The sequence below is a fragment of the Silurus aristotelis genome (assembly GCF_946808225.1).
Source record: "Silurus aristotelis genome assembly, chromosome: 7".
In the NCBI taxonomy this organism is placed as follows: Eukaryota; Metazoa; Chordata; class Actinopteri; order Siluriformes; family Siluridae; genus Silurus; species Silurus aristotelis.
The window spans coordinates 16,250,963-16,270,343 of NC_139580.1; the positions used below are offsets into that span (position 1 = coordinate 16,250,963).

At 38.1% G+C, this 19,381-nt stretch overlaps 1 protein-coding gene across 2 annotated transcripts in view; it reads left to right on the forward strand.

Annotated features, from left to right (window-relative positions):
• The window catches only part of ldlrad3 (low density lipoprotein receptor class A domain containing 3), an 83,626-nt gene that overhangs the window by 37,995 nt on the left and 26,250 nt on the right, over positions 1 to 19,381 (forward strand). The window contains exons 3-4 of one of the 2 annotated variants that reach the window (XM_083547589.1): positions 9,690 to 9,815; positions 14,734 to 14,865. In XM_083547589.1, coding sequence (XP_083403715.1) covers positions 9,690 to 9,815; positions 14,734 to 14,865 — 258 coding nt within the window. Of the gene's footprint in view, positions 1 to 9,689; positions 9,816 to 14,730; positions 14,866 to 19,381 lie in introns of both variants that reach the window. The other variant, XM_083547588.1, reaches the window with a different exon arrangement.

Sequence of the window (19,381 nt, forward strand, 5' to 3'; positions counted from 1 at the left end):
TCTTCAGCATTTGGTGTCATTAATTTGGACGGGGTTAGGGCTCTTTTAGACACCACAGTGTGGAATGTGTGGAATGAAGTGGAGTTTTTTGTTGTGCTAATGCAGCTTGTGGTGTATTTGTGGTGTATTTAAATGTATTTATATATGTTGTACTTTTTATTTATTGTTTCCTTTTTTGGCTCAAAAACAGTAGGTTTAGAGCGTAGTAAAGAATAGGTTTAATTGCATATTATAATTAAGTTCAAGGAACAAGATGCAATGTTTATTTTGTCAAAAGGAACAGACTTGTATTCTTCTGAAACTGTCTACTGAATCTGTAAACGTTTTCCATGACACCTCTGCTAATACTATTTGAAAAGGAGGTTGTACTCGCACACCTTGCTAGCATGAATATGTTAGTAAAGAGTGCAGGTAAAAATTTTTCCTTTTCTACCCTTCTTACCCAGCAGAATAATTATAGTCATTATTTGTTACCATAGAAATGAACTTCCTCACTCGAGCTGGCTTTTCATTGGGAATCCTGCAGGTTAAACTAAAACACATTTCAAGGCAATTTTAAACAAAGTACTGGTACAGTAATTAAAAACAAATTAACAGCATTAAAACACAGCAATTGAGGTGCTCATTCATTAAACTTTGCCGGCACTGCACAGGAGAAACAGTTCAAACAGAACGTTTAAAAAGCAATTTTGTGAATGAGAAGTCAATTATTGCTGATTTGTTTACTTTGGTCGTAATTTCGTGCTGAAATCACTGACAGAGGAAGCAGAATTTATGTAACCTTATCTGTCTGTCATGAGATCTGAAATCCTGTGTTGTCTAGTCCTCCTGATTTCTTTTTCACTGTATGGAGTTTATTTCATATTAATTAACTATTCAACATTTCCACTGACAGAAAGACCAAAAACACCTCATGAGCTGAGTCAAATCCAGCTGTGGGTGGAGGCTTCAAAATGGTGTCAGATAATATTACCTGTGCTAAACATTGCAGGTTCATATGTTGATCAACTCATCTCCTGTTTTCTTGGTGACTGTCCTTCTTGTGTTTGTTTCAAGCGATAAACAGGCGTAATCTGGTGTCAAATTATGACGCTCCTGGGAAAAAACGCTTAAAGGTTAATGGCTCCGGTGTTCTATTATAATAAGAGTAAATGTCACAGGATATTGTTGCAGGGTTGTATAATGTAAAGAAAATTAATTCGCTACATCACACGAGCCTCCTACGTTGATTAATTAGCGTGGAAGGATGAAGTCATGAACACGTATGTGTAACCACTGAAGCAACACAGGAAGAATTTCTTCACAAAGCAATGCAAGGACACAGGTGCTAGGCAGACTTGAAAGACATATTTTATGCGAGATACAGTATGAGGACAGAACATCTAACATGTCTCATTGCTGAATTGTGACCTGGTTACACTCTGTCAAGTTAAAAAGTGTGCCACATTAAAATATTATTAGCCTTATTTTTGTTTCGATTAGACTGTATTAATGTGGGTAATCAGCTAACTAGCGCAATACTTATTAGCACACATTTTAAATTATTTTAATACATTTTACTTTCAATTTTGTATTTATTTTAATCACACATTTTAAAATATTTAAATTTGAATTTGTGGGGCAGCAATTTCAACACAAATCACATACATTTTCAACAAAACTACTTTTTATTTGTATTATTGATCTCCCTCATTTGTATCTCTACATTTGTTCCAAGCATGATTTTTATTATTTTTAGGAATACCCATATTATGTTATGATAACGTAAATAACTGTACTGTATAGAACCTGTTTCTGAGCAGTAAATAGAAATCGAGCACTTAGGATTACAGTGTAAACACGGCCTTCCAGAAATGCTGTTAATTGTTCAGCAGCTGCACAAGCATATAGACAAGTCTTTGTGGTTGTTGTTTTTTCATTATCAGCCATGTGCACTTGTTTGTTGAATAGAGGCATCGTAATGAGCATTATATTGCAAAGGGATTTTTCAGATCTCGATGGGCCATTAACTTACACCGTCTGGAGTGTAGTACTGCAAGGATAAACAAGGCGAAGGAATCACCGTTAATTCCTGGAACAACATAGCTCAAGCATGTTTTTCATTGTTGAATTCCTGACCATGATTTTCCCCTGCATTGTTTACATCCTGTACACATTTGTATATGAAGAAGATGATTATCATTTAGAAATATAACTGCAATGGGCCTAAGCACCACATGTGCAGGAATGTCTGGGTATCGCAAATATCTTGACATCATGCTGACAAAGTCTGCTTTAAGTCTGATGAAGTGTAAAAATACTTGTACACAAGCAACTGGTGCTGCTGTGCCGATTAGTCACCAATGGCGTGTGCTCAGAACATGGCGGCTGTTTAATTATGAGATTTGTGTAACAATCCATGATGTACCATGGCTTTACTGTACGCCACCCTGTTATCACCTTACCATTGATATGGATAGTGTCACAGCAGTCTGAGCAAATCAGATTGGATTCCTTTAGAAGTAGTATTAGAATGTTTGTTATATAAGGGCATCTGTTGTCAGTTGGTAGTGCTATGAGAAGAATCTGTTGGAATGAATGATTACGCCTTATTCAACATTTATTGAGCACTTGGCAACGCTCTTGAATAGTTCAGAAGTTCTTTTGCATCTTGGATCTTTTGAGATCTTTACCAAATTTGGTTTTAATCTGGTGAGGGCCGACTGTTTATAATATTTGGTACAAAACCCAAAAAAGCCCAAATAGACTGGTTTAATTTTGGAAAGACATGGATGTTTTTGTGAAATATGTCTTAAAAGGACCAATGTGCCTTCAAACCTCTGTGCATTTAGGTCAAACTTGATTCTGCTCAAATAAATAAGAAAATGAATAGAGGTGCTTTCCCCAAAATCTTGCCAAAAGGTTATATGCAGGCAGTCGTCTAAAATGTTTTTCTGTATTTAAATGTCCCTTTACTGGAGCTAAGTTGCTAAAGTATGTTCCAGCATGACAGTGTTTTGATGCACAAAACAATGTCCTTGAAGATACGGATTTAAAAGAACTCGCCGCACATCAGTTGGATGAACTGGAACATGTGACGCCTTCACGTCTGATATCAGATACCCGACTTTACTAATGCTCTTGAGGTCGAATGAGCAAATCCCACCATCCAGGCTCCAAAGTCTAGTGGAAATCCTTTCCAGAAGAGTGCTGTCACAGGGCAAGACTCTTAATGGATGGCTGATCAATGGGTTGGTATAATTAATACTAAAGAGCAAAGATGGAATATCGACCAGGTTCTGTCTCTCCTTCTTCCTGTTTCCCCACAGCTTTCAGACCACTCCTCTTTCCACAGCAGCCCAAGCACAGCAAAGTGTATATATATATATATAAAGAATAGAATAAAATAAGAGTCCCCCTAATTGTGTCAAGCTCTCACTGGAAATAAACCTATTGATAGGCATGAAAAGCGGCGTTGAATATTTCATCTTTCTCTTTCAACACCCCTGCTGCTTAATTCTGCTGAGGATATCCATCTGCACAGATCCGCTAAAGCCTGCTACTTAAACAAACTTGTTCTACAGGGGCCTGTGTGATTGATACTGTTCGAATAGACTGAATAGGAAAAGGAGATCGCTGTTGCCGACGGCTCACAATGCCTCTGATGAATCCCAATGTTTTCTAACAGCGAGCAAAACAAAGTTGTAAAAGGTGATTTTGCGCTGGAAAGTTATTGTAATCCAGATCGAGACCAAGGTCAAGCAAGCAGGGATTGCTTGGACCACTCTCTCTGCCCACCCGCCTATGGTCCCTAATGCCTTCATGGCTTTCACATAGACGCCATTAACTATTGATTCCTGTCTATAGGAGTGCTTTCCCAAGGTCAGAAAACCCTCTTATCTCCTTCATCTTTTTCCACTCCCATCCCCCACTATCTTCTCATTCCTGCAGTAATCGCATGAGCTAGAAGCACCATTCCCAACACGGTGCAGGACTGTGCAGTTTTATTTCTTGTGCTTCTTACAGTACCTAACACAGCTTTCCAGGAAAAGAACTATAGAGTTACACCCTATCTAGCAACCCAGAGGCCACAGTGGATGACCTGATAAAGAAACATGGAGAGGCTCAAAGTTCTACTAGGTGACACCGGATAGTGGAATTATAAATCATTGCTCTTAATCACATTTCAACAGTATACTGAAAAGTCAAACAGCACTAAGTGTGCTGAAAGGATGTTCAGTACTGCAAGCAATAGAGCTGCTAAAGACAAATAATTGAATAGGAAATTAATCCTGCAGATTCGTCTGCAAATACACCGTTAACCAGCCTTAATGAGACGTGTACATGACAACAGCTGTAACTTATATCATCTTTTTTCCCCAAAAAAATATAATACAAATGGAAACATGAGACCATATTTATTAAGAACTTAATTGACTTTCTTCTCTAAAGCTACTCTAAATATTAATCTGTGTTATAATGATAATGATTGAAGATCTTCTCTACCTTCTCTACTGCTGCCAGTTTTTTGAAGTGCTTTCATTTTCCATGTTCATGCTGCAGAGATGTGCTGCCAGTGCATACTGCATTGTACCCCGTTTTTATTTTTGGAACTTAGTGTTGCTGTCATTCAGAGCTCCATCAGCGATATGAGATTCATTCTGTGGTGTTGCAGGTGCGCATGGAAAGAAGTGCGAGAAGCAAAAGTTGTCCTTGTGTTTTCTAACAGTCAGGTTTTTTTTCTACGCCTCACAAATTCATTTCGTTTAACAGACACCTGGCACAGAATTACGTAACATCTTCTCTTCCATTCAGTCAGATGAGATCCATGTGTCTTTATGGTGCATGCGTAATCATTCTGGCCGACGCCTATGTGCTCTCACTTCAACACAGTTCTGTTGGTGTTTTAAGCAAAAACATAATATCCTATAATAAATATATTAAATATCCACAATATGGGATGTTATTATATATTCCAATCTATAAAAAGAATCAAGCATTACAGCTGCTATCTACAGTATGCAGGTAAGATTCCCCACTAAATCAAAGATGGATCTTTGGATAAACCATGTTTAGAAAGTGCATGTAGCATGGGACCATCCAGAAGAACTGGAAGTGCAGGATGATGTTACCTTGTCAGTGTAGCAGCATTCTAATATCACACAACCTCTCATGATACATTCTTGTGCTGAATGCAGGCATAATAATAATGCGAAAGTTGCTGCATGTTGAGACATTTTAATTAAAAATATTTGTTCCTCCATAAAAATTTAGTAAGAAGTCAAAACATTTTATAGTTTCATTATAGGTTTATTTTCCCTGTGTGCATCATGCTCCTGCAAAGCTTCTAAAACAATATGTACTCTCAATGCAGTTGACTGTAATGTTAGACTTGAAATTTGTTTGTAGTTTTTTTTTAGTATTTTATAAAGTATTAAATGATTATCAGTTTCCAATCATTACATTACACTTAACTGCCCAATTGCAACATGGTGCATTCGCTGTTTTGAGATGCACACTGGGAAATCTGCATTAAAATGATCAAGGTTGACACATAATACAATATCTGACAAATCACTTACACAGGCATGATAACTGATTCAGCTGTATGCAGCACCTAATGTTCTTCATCATCTTCCTGCTCTTCTGTTTACACCAGAGATATGAGCTGAAAATTAAGCTCAACTGTTGATCTGTATTATAGTGGAGCATGTATGGGCTGAAAAATACAGAATTGCTTTAGGAAATCTGTATGGACTATGTGACTGATCTCAAAGAGAGACCTTGACAAGGCAAACAAGTGTGTGTGAATGCCACAGGGATTTGCTTATGCATGCTGAGTAAGAGTTTTTCAGATTTATTTTAACGGGTAAAATCAAAGAATTCTTACAGTAGGTGGATCACTTATTCTCTGGACAAAAGTACTAAAGCACTAAGGCACAGGGGTAAAAATTAAAGGATGTTAATATGTGATGTGCAGTTCTCATGTGATAAAGAATGTTACAGTCTGGGAAAAAGGGCACTTAATAATACACTTGCTTGTTACTGGAGTGGTACAAGTTTTTTTATCTTTAGCATGTGTGATATGCATGTAGTGTATTTTTAAAGCTGTTTGTAATTTAAATTTTTAAAGGTACATTCTATTTATATTTTTAGATGCAGGACAGCTATTAACAGGACTATATATATATACACACACACAGTAATCCCCTGTTTATCAACGATAAACCGTGATAAACGGCCTATCGTGATATCTGCGAGAGACCGGAAAAATCAGCCAAATAAATTAGTTATGTGGCAAATGCAATTCCGTGATCAACCAGGGCACTAGATTCGAACCGCAGTAAAGTGGGGGATTACTGTGTGTGTGTGTGTGTATATATGTATGTATATGTGTGTGTGTGTGTATATATATATATATATATATAGCTGCCACTGCTGTGCTCTTGAGCAAAGCCTTTAACCCTCAACTGCTCATTATTGTAAGATAATTATAATTCGTTCTGGATAATGTCATAAATGTAACTCAAATGTAGTCATTTTCTTCAGACATGTCAAAATTCTAAATACCCCGTGGACTTATACTGTGTAATGTTGTGTGGCTGTAGTCTGCACTTTCCAGACTGTAGCAATTTAATTTTGCACAAAAATGTAAAATATTATATAAAGAATAAAACAGGGAACGCTGGTATTGGCAATTAATGGACAAATTAAACCAATGGGTGGTGATTGTCATTAATGGGATATTTCAAAAAGAACTGCTTGTAGTATTTCTATGGAATGGTTATTAAAATGCATTGCACAGCAAGTGACTGAAGCTGAAAGGTTGGTGTCGGGTTGCAGTTATGTGCATTTGGTTATAAGGAGCTTCACCATAGATGTCAGTGTATAAGCTGTTGCTATAAAAACAATAGTATTAGAATGAGTGTATTAATGTAACTGATTTGCATTACAGATGACACTATGACCATGGCGTCTGCTATAGAAAATTATATAACACTTTCTGACCAATCAGAATGGATAGGGAATTCGGCAGAGGCATGGTAGTGGGATTGTTGAATCTGTAGCAGCTTTGTATGATTTTTAGAGTGTGTGTGTGTGTGTGTGTGTGTGTGTGTGTGTGTGTGTGTGTGTGTGTGTGTGTGTGTGTGTGTGTGTGTGTGTGTGTGTGTGTGTGTGTGTGTGTGTGTGTGTGTGTGTGTGTGTGTGTGTGTTTCTCTCCACAGTTTTTGTCTCGGCTTGGGTGTACCATATGGATTTAGTGTGCCTGCACTATAACCCTGTATCCATTAGCACAGAGGATAAACTGTAACTAAATCTGGATACAGAGGCTGGAGTTTCTGTAAACAACCCCTCAGATCAGCAGATGGAGAGGAGGAAGGAAGATTTGGCCCGGAATGAAAAGAGTTAAACAAAAGGGGTAGTGGAGATGAGGCAGGAGGGTGTGTGGTCTGAAATTCCTCAGCAAGGGATAATAATGTCCATGAATATTCTACCTGTAAACAAATTTAAGTCTAAAAGGATCACTTGTGTGTTTTAAAGGTGTGTTAAGGTTATTAAATTGCTAAGAACTGATTTCAATTGAATTGATCTTTTTTATTTTATTTTATTTTTACATTTTTTTTGGCCTCTGAAATTAGCAAGAGTTTTAGTTTTGAGTCGACGTGAGAATGGCCACAACTCAATGCCTGCACACCCGGCTGCTGATGCAGAGGCTCCGAATGAAGCTGACAAAGAGAAGAAAAAAGCACGAACAGTAACATTGTTGCTATGCACTGGCTCAGGCCTGACCCATCCTCCAACCTTTTACTGCTTCTCTTTAATTCAATTTCAGATTCGTTCGAGGGGCAAAAAAGAAAAGAAAAGTATTAAAGCAGAAACAAAAAGGGTTTGGGCACAGCAGCCGCAGTGTGTCATTACCACTGCTGTTAATTTTGAAGTAGAGCACAAAGAAAAGGGAGGGAGTGAAAGACAGGGAAAATTACTTTGCTTTATCCCTTTTGTGCCTGGTGATATTACTCATTTACAATCAGACATAAATATGGGGTGTTTTTTTATTTTTTCTTTTTCTTTTTTTTTTTTTTTTTTTTTTACTTTGCTTTTGTTTCATCAAGCCACTTATTTTCATTTAACCACATTACGTGATTTGAAAGTGCGTACACTATTTTCTAAGGAAACAAAAATCTCCAAATATTTGGATAAACTGACTGCATACTGCATTTATGAGCCAAGGAATGGCTTATAGATGCTTATGTTTTCTTTGTTTAGTCTTTTCTCTGTCTTCCTTTATTTTTTTTTTAGTTTAGAGAGTGCCATTTAAAAAAAGCATTCACTCTAAGGGGATTTCAATATCTGTCTCTTTTTTTAGATTTGTGTGGTGGACACCCCTTTGCCCTCATTCTTTCTTCCTTGTACTTTCTGAGAAATGAGGGAAAAGGTAGCATTTGTTTGAGAGGTAAACTCTTTTTCTTTTGGCCCTGCACGCGAATTGCGTATAACTCACAATTTGACCTTTCCGCTGACTCGGCCATTTGTCATTACCACTGTTTTTCCGTCTCCCTGAGACCTTCCAGGATGATGTCTTTGTGTACCGCAAAGGCTGCAGAGACAGGAACAGAGAATATATGTCCACACATGTCTAATACAGCACTTTCATGGGAATGACTAGCTTAGGTACACTTTTGCTGCCAAAGCAGAGGATAACATGCTTCATTTTACTGAATCTTCCGTCAAAGCTAAAGAAATTGTCAAGCAGCCGTTTTCCTATTTCGATTTTTTATTTATTTATTTATTTTTTAATGTAAAGCATATAAAAGAGCTCATTGGATCTGCTGTTGCATTTACATAATGAAGTAAAACAGCGCATAATTGAAATCAGGTTTATTAACTGGAGGTATGTGGACATTTAATCGATTTGCTTTGATGATCTCGATATCAGTGGGTATCTTTAGTGGCTGCCTGCTATGCCCTGTGTACTCCTTTCTTCATGGGAGACTTATCTGCCAGTCGCTAAACTGACACAAATCTGTCTTACTTATCGACCTGCAGCCGATCAAATTCGGTGAGACAATATGCTTTGCTTGCATAATCAGGAGCCAAGTCATAAATCCAGCCACTTTTATTCTCAGACTGAGGTCCCATTTTTATCTCATTGGCGCATGGCAGCACAAAAGCACTGTAAATTCCTTACAGCTTTTTTTTTTTTTGACAACCTCCTAACTGAGCACAGATGATGATGGCGTTTAATTTATTATTTTGTTTGCCATATTGTGTCATTTCTTTGTGGATCTGTTTGGCAGTACAAGAACTTTAAAGTGGAACCAGAGTTGATTTAAGTTCTGCACATCGAGAACTCCTGAACTGAAGCTTGTGGTACTCGTAACATTGCTGACTAGTCGAGAGCAAACTTTAAAAAGCCCAAGAATGGAATGTAAAACATGTTTTTCATAAATACATCACAGGACGGTGTTTTAAACCTGACGAACAAGCAAAAGTGTTGCTGTGTTTTGCTTTAAAGTTTACAGTGAATGAAAATTCAAACAAAAAGTTGTTTCAGTTTTTTTAAATGGTTATTTTTTTAGGATTAGAGACTCAGAGTGAAGGCACAGAAGATCACAAACCAGTGTTTGAAGTGTCTTTGCATATAGAGGTTACTGAGCGATTCTGCGTTACCATGTTCACCTTTCCTCTCATCTTATTCTCTTTTACAGCAAAGGTGAAGTCGAAATGTGCCCCCACATTCTTTGGCTGCGCTAACGGTGTCCACTGCATCATCGGCCGCTTCCGCTGCAACGGCTTCCGTGACTGTCCCGATGGCAGCGACGAGAACAACTGCAGTGAGTATCTGAGTGAGAAGTGAGAAACCGCTGCTTGTGCTAATCTTGCAGGTCTGTCAGTCTTAAGCAGAGCCACACTAATAGCTCTAAAAATCCTTTTTTTTTTCCTGAAATGACAGAACAAACCTAGTTCACAGATCAGTCTAAGCAGTTTCAGGCTTCTGTATTGAAGGTTTTAGACCCTAAAGAGTAAGTGGGTTTTGAGTCTGGTTTTGTTGCTCCGCACTTCTACATGTTTGACAGTGCTGGATAGAGGTCGCACAGCTTCTTATTTTAAGCTAATTCCAAAAAAACTAATTCAAAAGTAATTTTGAAACAATAGTTACCTATACTAGTGTAACTGGTGTTAAAGTCTCAAACACAACAGCGTATCGAGAGTGACGCAGCTGTACAGCATCTGGTGTCAAAACGAGCTTTTTTTTTATAGAGTAAAGTTTCTGCAAAATGTTCTGTTGTCTGTATTTCAAAACCAACTTCAGGCCTACCAGCTGCTATTTCAGTTCAGCAGCAGAATTACTATTAAGTTATGAACAAAAGTTTTGGGATACCTGACTCTTCCAGTCATATGTGTTTCTTCCCCAAACTGTTAGAATAAAGTTGGAGGCACACGATTGTACTGTGGATGGTGTCTTTGGTTGTGGTAACATTCCATTTTTTTCTTGACTTGAAACCTGTTCCAGCATGACCGTGTACTTAGTGCTTAATAAGGGTATTGAGTATGGAGTATCTACTACGGCATCTGGTGCTTTCTATGTCATGTTCATCTCTGTTCTTGGTAGTATCCAAAAATCACTATGGAACATAGCCTTTGTTCTGGCTGTGTACTAGCACATAGTAGTGAGCAAGACTGGGCAGTGACGTGTACCTCACTCCATTGGTGCCCAGTGTCTGTCATAACAGAATGAACTGTTGTTGCCATGGTGTAAGAGATGTTTTAAACTTTTATTTAGCTAGACTCTGAATTGTCTGAACATCACAAAATCCAAATCCAGAGACCAAAGCAGAAAAAATGGCCATTATCTAAGTGTGGAAGGGATGTCATACTTCTCTCACCTGTCAGTTCAAACATTAGTCGGTCTGAGAAGTAGCACTTTCCTCAAAGTATGTGGTGCTGCCCTGAGACTCTGCATGAACAACAGTTAGAAAGGATGTGGAGGTTTGCATTCAATGTCTTGGGGAGAATCAGCTGATGGGTAATAATCAGCAAAACTAAACTGGTATGAAAAAGACAAAACAGGTGGGAGGAAATAACCCTGGCCCGACCCTAACTTTAACCTCTCGACATCCAGCAAATACAAAGCATTTCTCAGCGTAGATTTGTGACAGTTGACAGTAGAATTGGCTTCTTTTATTGATGAAAATATTTTATAATATTTTTCCTTCTTCGGTTTTCCACTGCCCTGATAATTGACGTCCCAACAGCAGTGAGTAGTCGTTGTGTTAGTCGATTATATTCTCTTGCTCCACGTTCCCTAAAGTCTTCAAGGTAGAAATGCGTGAATGTTTCCAGAAGCACCTAGGGTATATCACTATAATGGATTGGCGGATCGTTTCTGTTACCGAGTGTGAATACGGCGTCTAATTTTAGCTGCAATAAAATGACTACGCTTGGCAATTGGTGAAATTTACATCTTTTTCCAATAACTTGTACTCTCACAAGGCGCTTTGCTAATTAAATGGAAAGAACATTTGATGTTTGAAAACTTGTCACAGTGCATCAAAGTACACTCATTCAACTCTAATTCATAGTTTTTTTGGATTTTCTTTTTTTCTTTCTCTCCTCCAGCCTGGCATCCTGAAGGCGCAGACTAAATTCTCAGGCTGTGTGATTTTAATAAAGCAAATCCCATCATGCAGGCAGAGCTGTTAGGTGTAGCCAGCAGGGCATCATGTATGCTCAGATCTAATCTAACCTGTTAAACCGAACTTTGCTAGAAGCAGGCAGAACGTTCTGCAGTATGATTGCCTCGATCTGTCCTCCAGATAATTCTGCCTCGATTTACCTCTTTTAATCTAGAAGAGCAGAGACTGCACTGGATTTGTTTGCATGTAATATTGCATCTAAGAATTTATTTTTTTGTTTCACAGCTCTTTTTTTTTTTTAAATTCATTCAGTCATTCGCGTTTGATAGTTAATGTTGATTTCCAGTTGATTCAAATTTAACTGGCATTTAAAGAACCCTGGCTGTCACTGTTCAACCGATAATGTCCCAATGTGTGGCACAAGAGGAGTGTTTGGGCATTATGAGACAAGGTAAAAATAATTGGAATATGTCAAGTGTCACATCCAGATGAGGATATATATATATATATATATATATATATATATATATATATATATATATATATATATATATATATATATATATATATATATATATATATATATATATATATATATATATATATGGATGGAGATATATATAGATGGAGATATACAGTGAGGAAAATAAGTATTTGAACACCCTGCTATTTTGCAAGTTCTCCCACTTAGAAATCATGGAGGGGTCTGAAATTGTCATCGTAGGTGCATGTCCACTGTAAGAGACATAATCTAAAAAAAAAAAAATCCAGAAATCACAATGTATGATTTTTAAACTATTTATTTGTATGATACAGCTGCAAATAAGTATTTGAACGCCTGAGAAAGTCAATGTTATTATTTGGTACAGTAGCCTTTGTTTGCAATTACAGAGGTCAAACGTTTCCTGTAGTTTTTCACCAGGTTTGCACACACTGCAGGGGGGATTTTGGCCCACTCCTCCACACAGATCTTCTCTAGATCAGTCAGGTTTCTGGCCTGTCGCTGAGAAACACGGAGTTTGAGCTCCCTCCAAAGATTCTCTATTGGGTTTAGGTCTGGAGACTGGCTAGGCCATGCCAGAACCTTGATATGCTTCTAACAGAGCCACTCCTTGGTTATCCTGGCTGTGTGCTTCAGGTCATTGTCATGTTGGAAGACCCAGCCTCAACCCATCTTCAATGCTCTAACTGAGGGAAGGAGGTTGTTCCCCAAAATCTCGCAATACATGGCCCCGGTCATCCTCTCCTTAATACAGTGCAGTCGCCCTGTCCCATGTGCAGAAAAACACCCCCAAAGCATGATGCTACCACCCCCATGCTTCACAGTAGGGATGGTGTTCTTGGGATGGTACTTATCATTCTTCTTCCTCCAAACACGTTTAGTGGAATTATGACCCAAAAGTTCTATTTTGGTCTCATCTGACCACATGACTTTCTCCCATGACTCCTCTGGATCATCCAAATGGTCATTGGCAAACTTAAGACGTGCCTGGACATGTGCTGGTTTAAGCAGGAGAACCTTCCGTGCCATGCATGATTTCAAACCATGACGTCTTAGTGTATTACCAACAGTAACCTTGAAAACGGTGGTCCCAGCTATTTTCAGGTCATTGACCAGCTCCTCTAGTGTAGTTCTGGGCTGATTTCTCACCTTCCTTAGGATCATTGAGACCCCACGAGGTGAGTTCTTGCATGGAGCCCCAGTCCGAGGGAGATTGACAGTCATGTTTAGCTTCTTCCATTTTCTAATGATTGCTCCAACAGTGGACCTTTTTTCACCAAGCTGCTTGGCAATTTCCCCGTAGCCCTTTCCAGCCTTGTGGAGGTGTACAATTTTGTCTCTAGTGTCTTTGGACAGCTCTTTGGTCTTGGCCATGTTAGTAGTTGGATTCTTACCGATTGTATGGGGTGGACAGGTGTCTTTATGCAGCTAACGACCTCAAACAGGTGCATCTAATTTAGGATAATAAATGTAGTGCAGGTGGACATTTTAAAGGCAGACTAACAGGTCTTTGAGGGTCAGAATTCTAGCTGATAGACAGGTGTTCAAATACCTATTTGCAGCTGTATCATACAAATAAATCGTTAAAAAAATCATATATTGTGATTTCTGGACTTTTTTTTTTAGATTATGTCTCTCACAGTGGACATGCACCTACGATGACAATTTCAGACCCCTCCATGATTTCTAAGTGGGAGAACTTGCAAAATAGCAGGGTGTCCAAATACTTATTTTCCTCACTGTATATATGGAGATATAAATAAATTATGGACGTCTCAGATGCTGTGTATAACCGGAGTCTTTTTCTTATGGTACCCAAGATAAGGCAATGTGGCTTCTGTATGATGCGTGCATACAAATTAGCTACAGAACAAGAAAATATAATCTTTAAATTGAATCATTTGTTAGATATTTAAATTCAAATGATTTATTGTTTACTTGTACAAATAACTTTAAGGATGCCCAGAACAGGAGAAAAATTATGGGTTGACTGGCCTTAGCAAAATTGGTTGCTAATTTTGTTACAGTTGCTGTTATTATGCGGTGAAAGCTCTTTAGGTAAACTCTTTTCCGGGTTCAGAACGCTTGTTTTTGTTTGCATGCGCTTTCTCTAAGTCGTTTTCATTTTAGACATGTTAGACAGTCCACCATCTATCATGGGGGTGGAGTTTTGTAAACATGAGTGGGAATCATTCCCACTTGTTTAAATCGCTCCTGCTTTTTGTTGTTTATGCTACATGTGTGGTTACATTCAAGCAATCGATCAATAGCATGATTCCATGTACAGTGGATCTGCTTTGAAGTTAAAGCCAGCCAGCTAGTGACCCAATCAGACCCAAGAGTTTTCCATGGCTTTGGTGGCCTCCGTGGCTTTAATAAGCTGTATGAGTGGTGGATGAGAAGGCAATATAATGCTGTGAAATCAATGACAGATCATTGTGTGTCTGTACACAGAGGGACTGCAGTTAGCACAGGTCATACCCTACATTTGTTGCTCTCTGCCACAGTGCTAATGACGGCTGTTAAGACAATGACCTTCTGTCATTAAAGATCCATATTAAAGTTTGCTCTGCTCTGTGTCTCTCACTCTCTCTCTCTCTCTCTCTGCAGCAGGTAATCCTTTGGTGTGCTCAGCGGCTCGCTTTCACTGCAGGAATGGCCAATGTGTGGATCGAAGTTTCCTCTGTAATGGGCAAGACAACTGCCAGGACAACAGTGATGAAGAGAACTGCCTTTCCACAGCAGGTAACTGATATCACACACACACACACACACACACACACACACACACACACACACACACACACACACACACACACACACACACACACACATAAACATACAGTCACTACCCTACTGAAACCCCTACACAATATATTTATATGTATGATGTTTATTCATGAAAGATGTAGTGAATTACAGTTTTCTTTGCTTTTCTCACTTCTGTACTGATTTCTATACAGTAACACCTTCCATTCACATCAGTTGCTTTTATAAGGCAATGTTCTATGTGTCAAATACAGCAGTTCCAATTTAGTTTTAACAACTGTTTCAATTCACACCAGCTGTGTTCTAGAAGTGTAAAAAAGAAAGAAAGTGTGTTTGTTTTATGTGTCGTGCACACAAGAATATCTGTGAAAACTAAACCTGTTTAGTGCATTAATTGCCATATTACATCAAAATGTATGTATGCATACCTAAAATATATATATATATATATATATATATATATACACACACATAAAAATTAGAGAACAATTTATAAACAATTGAACAATTCTGAAATAATGTCCTGTCTATACCATGCTACCAGAACACCTTTTCCACAAATTAACTAAGGCATTAAAAAAAAAACATTATTTTGCAGAAAACACATTGATCAAAATTAGAGAACAACAATGACTGTAGCATGGAAAAAGATTACAACAAAATTTTCTGAAGGTTACAACAGTCAGCAATTAGCAGGAAGTGTACAGGCCTATAAAAATCTATTTTAAATTACTAAAAACTGCACTGTGTTTTCTTTATGTATTAGTTTAAAATGATCCCAAACTTTGGAAACTTTGTTGTTTTCTTTGGCTGAATCTTCTCCTCACCCCTCGCTGTTTTTTTCCCCCGTTTCTCCATTTTTCATTGTGCAGCGTCCTCTGTGTTAACCTGTTCAGAGTGCTAAAGAGTTTATCAGGTGGTGCATCAGTCATAATGGTCCGTGGGGAAACACAATGCTCTGTGTGTAGTTAAATGGACTAAACAATATTTCTACAAACTTGCCATTACTGTGCAAGTTGTAATTGTTCATAGTGTTTATATAGAATTAATATTAATAAAGGAACTGGGCTGCAATTGTGTAAATGCAGCTTCAGCTCTTTTCATTGCACTGATGGAAAGTTGAGCATTCATTTTCTTGATCTAAATAAAGCACATTGTTGTGGACAGGATGTGAGAGGTATGGATGAAAGTGACAGTGCGTGATTTAAACTAAGGGTTTCAGAATATCTATGTATAAAAATAATACATGGCCTTCATCCAGAGGTTTCTTTACATGGTTATATATCTTTACTAGATTTCTTTTTTATCTTTTGTGTATGATTACAGATACTTTCATACCCACTACTCACCACATTTTGGAAACTAAGCACAGATGTGGTCTTTAGAGCACATCGAGGACATCAGTAAACATTCTCTCTCTTCCTCTCTCTCTCTCTCTCTCTCTCTCTCTCTCTCTCTCTCTCTCTCTCTCTCTCTCTCTCTCTCTCTCTCTCTCTCTCTGTCACTGTCACTGTCTATCTCATTCTTGGGCACAATTTTTTGTGCTTTGCTCTGAAGACATCCCATAAAGTGTGCATTCACACACACACACACACATATACACACACACACACACACACACACACACACACACACATACAAACACATACTCTCTGCTCGGCAGACTTGCCTTGATGAAACGCCAGCTTTTCTTGAGCTTTGAGCTTCTAGCATGCCTTCCGCTAATAAGAAGAGAGCTGCAGGTGACAGATAAGACCTATACCTTCCCGTCTAATGCACCTGAGCCTATCCTTCTCTCTCTCTCTCTCTCGCTCGCTCTCTCTCTCTCTCTCTCTCTCTCTCTCTCTCTCTCTCTCTCTCTCTCTCTCTCTCTATCACAGAGTCTCCCTCTGTTGGTCAGCACAGCACAAGATCGTTTCTGTGTATCTATTATAAGGAAAAAATAAAGAGAACAAACAAATGAAGTTTGCTAACGGTTGTCTCTCTCTCTCTCTCTCTCTCTCTCTCTCTCTCTCTCTCTCTCTCTCTCTCTCTCTCTCTCTCTCTCTCTCTTTTTCTGGTTTGGCTGATTTATTGTTTGGCTCTGCCTCAGCGACTGTTAGCTTACCAGCCTGGGTCTCATTTATTTATCTGTTTGCTAATGGATCCTTTGGAACAGAGTTCTTACAGAACAGCAAACAGTAGTGTGTAAACAACACTAAATGTATTTACCTAGAGGAAAAGCAGTGTTGTAGCGGGATTGCTGTGAATGATGCCGCCAAAGGAAATAGTCGAGGAAAATATTGATACGAGTATCATATTGTAGCTAATTAAGAAGAGTTATATGAAATGGGAGCAGAGAAGCCTCTGTGAGGAGGGGGAAAAGAAACCATACGATTGGAATATAAGGATGAAAGAATGACTCAGCTGCAACTCAGGAAGTAGCGAAAGCAGTTAGGAAGTAGTTGCAGAGGAAGTGAGGATCTCAACTGCATGCATTTAGCTGTGGGCGATGGAGTGGATTTAAATTCGCATCTGAAAGCAGAGCTCACACATGTGCAGAGAAACAGCACCAGCTCTCTCTGGTGAATAGTCTTCTTGAACTACATGTTCAGTCACCAGGACAGGTTCAGTTTTTGGGCAAATCATTTTTGTCCAGCTTTTATAGGAAGGAAGGATAGAAAATGACAAGAGCTGAATGGAAATGTAACTACCAGTACAAATTCATTTGAAAAATATAAAGAGTTTAGTATGATCAGTGGTTTGTTTTTGTATATTTAAGTGAATTTTAACTACACAAATGTTTCGAATGTTGATGAATATAAAAATAAGTGTGCAGGATGAGAAATTAGGGTAATTTATGTCTCAAACCAATGAGCTTACTGACATCACTGCTATATGACTAACATCATTATGGCAGCAGGGGCTTGATCAAGCACTGGTTTGTGAAGGGAGGGTGGAGATGAAGGAGACGAGTGGTATTCAGGACAAACCTTATGATGGTTTTTGTCTAATGAGTGTTCTCTGTTTTAGTGAGAAGAAGAGAGGGGGGAAAAAGATACAGAAGCTGGAGGAAGACAGTGAGATGAACACAAAGAGCTGTGTGTGTGCATGTGTGTGTTCCTGAAGCAAATCACTGAAAAGTGTACTGAAAGACTGTGGCAAATAATCTATTGTCTGCCTCCCATTCTGCTCTTTGTGAGCCAGAAAGCTCTCTACAAACACTTCTGCTTAGAAAATATATCGTATTTGATGCCGAATTTACTCACAGCATTTAAAATGAATATCGTTTTACATACGAATGTTACTAGAAATGGATTTATACAAAATTTCAGGTCCATCTGCTGAGAAAGCATTATGTATATTTTTATATAACATTATACCACAGTGTGCTCTCATCAGGAAGGTATATGATATTTTAATACAATTTATTACAATAGACAATATACAATTTATTGAAAACAATTCATTTGTGTTTTTTTTTTTTTTTTTTTTTTTTACTGTTTGTCCACCACCAGTCAATCACATTCAACAGAAAGTCAAAAATGAGAAATGGCAGAGAAAAAAGCAAAAAGAGTAAAATTAGATTAAAAAGCCTTAAATTTACTGAGAAAATATTTTGTACATAATCAAATATACATTTTAATATCAAAGGAGAATGTCTACAGGTCCTTTCAATGTCTTTAGATTTTCTAAAATTAAATAGCATTTTCTTTCTCCACATTTCCAGAAGTGTCTCTATCGTTACCAAGAGCAACAGTTCAGATATCTTTCGTGTTTCATCATAAGATAAATCCCATTTTATACCAAGCACAAAAAGCACATCACATCGTAGCCAATATGCCATTTTTAACTGTTTTTTCAGCAGAAGTGACTCGGCACGTACAAACTGCTGAGTTCTCGTCCTAGGCAGCACTTTATATTATAAATATTTCATGTTAAAAAAAATGTACAAATATTTGCTTGACGCGTGTGTGACTGGTGTAAAGGGCTATCTTGATGAACACAGCATCATTTTGAAAGTGACACAGCTGTGGCGCTGTACTACATCAAAATGTGTCAAAATGAGCATCAAATAGGTTTTTGTTCAAAAAGTAACAGCTCAGATAAAATATGACCCTGCAAAATGTTCCATTGTCTGTATTTCAAAATTACAACATAAACCAACTACAGGCCTACCAGCTGCTGTTTTAGTTTGGCAGTAACATTACTAATAAATAATAATACACTATATGAACAAAAGGGATCATTTACTTTTTCTGCAACGTTTTTTTTTGGGAGACACAAATGTGGTCCAGCATGCCAATGCTCCTGTGTACAAAGCCAGCTGCATGAACATGTGATTTACATGGGTTAGAGTGAAAGATCTTGCTATAGATCTCTGACCTTATCCCTATTAGACACTATTAACCCTAACCATAACCCCTTGGGATTATTTGGAACATCGACGGCACCGCATGTAAATCATATCTTCATGGAGTTGGCTTTGTACACAGGGGCATTGTCATGCTGG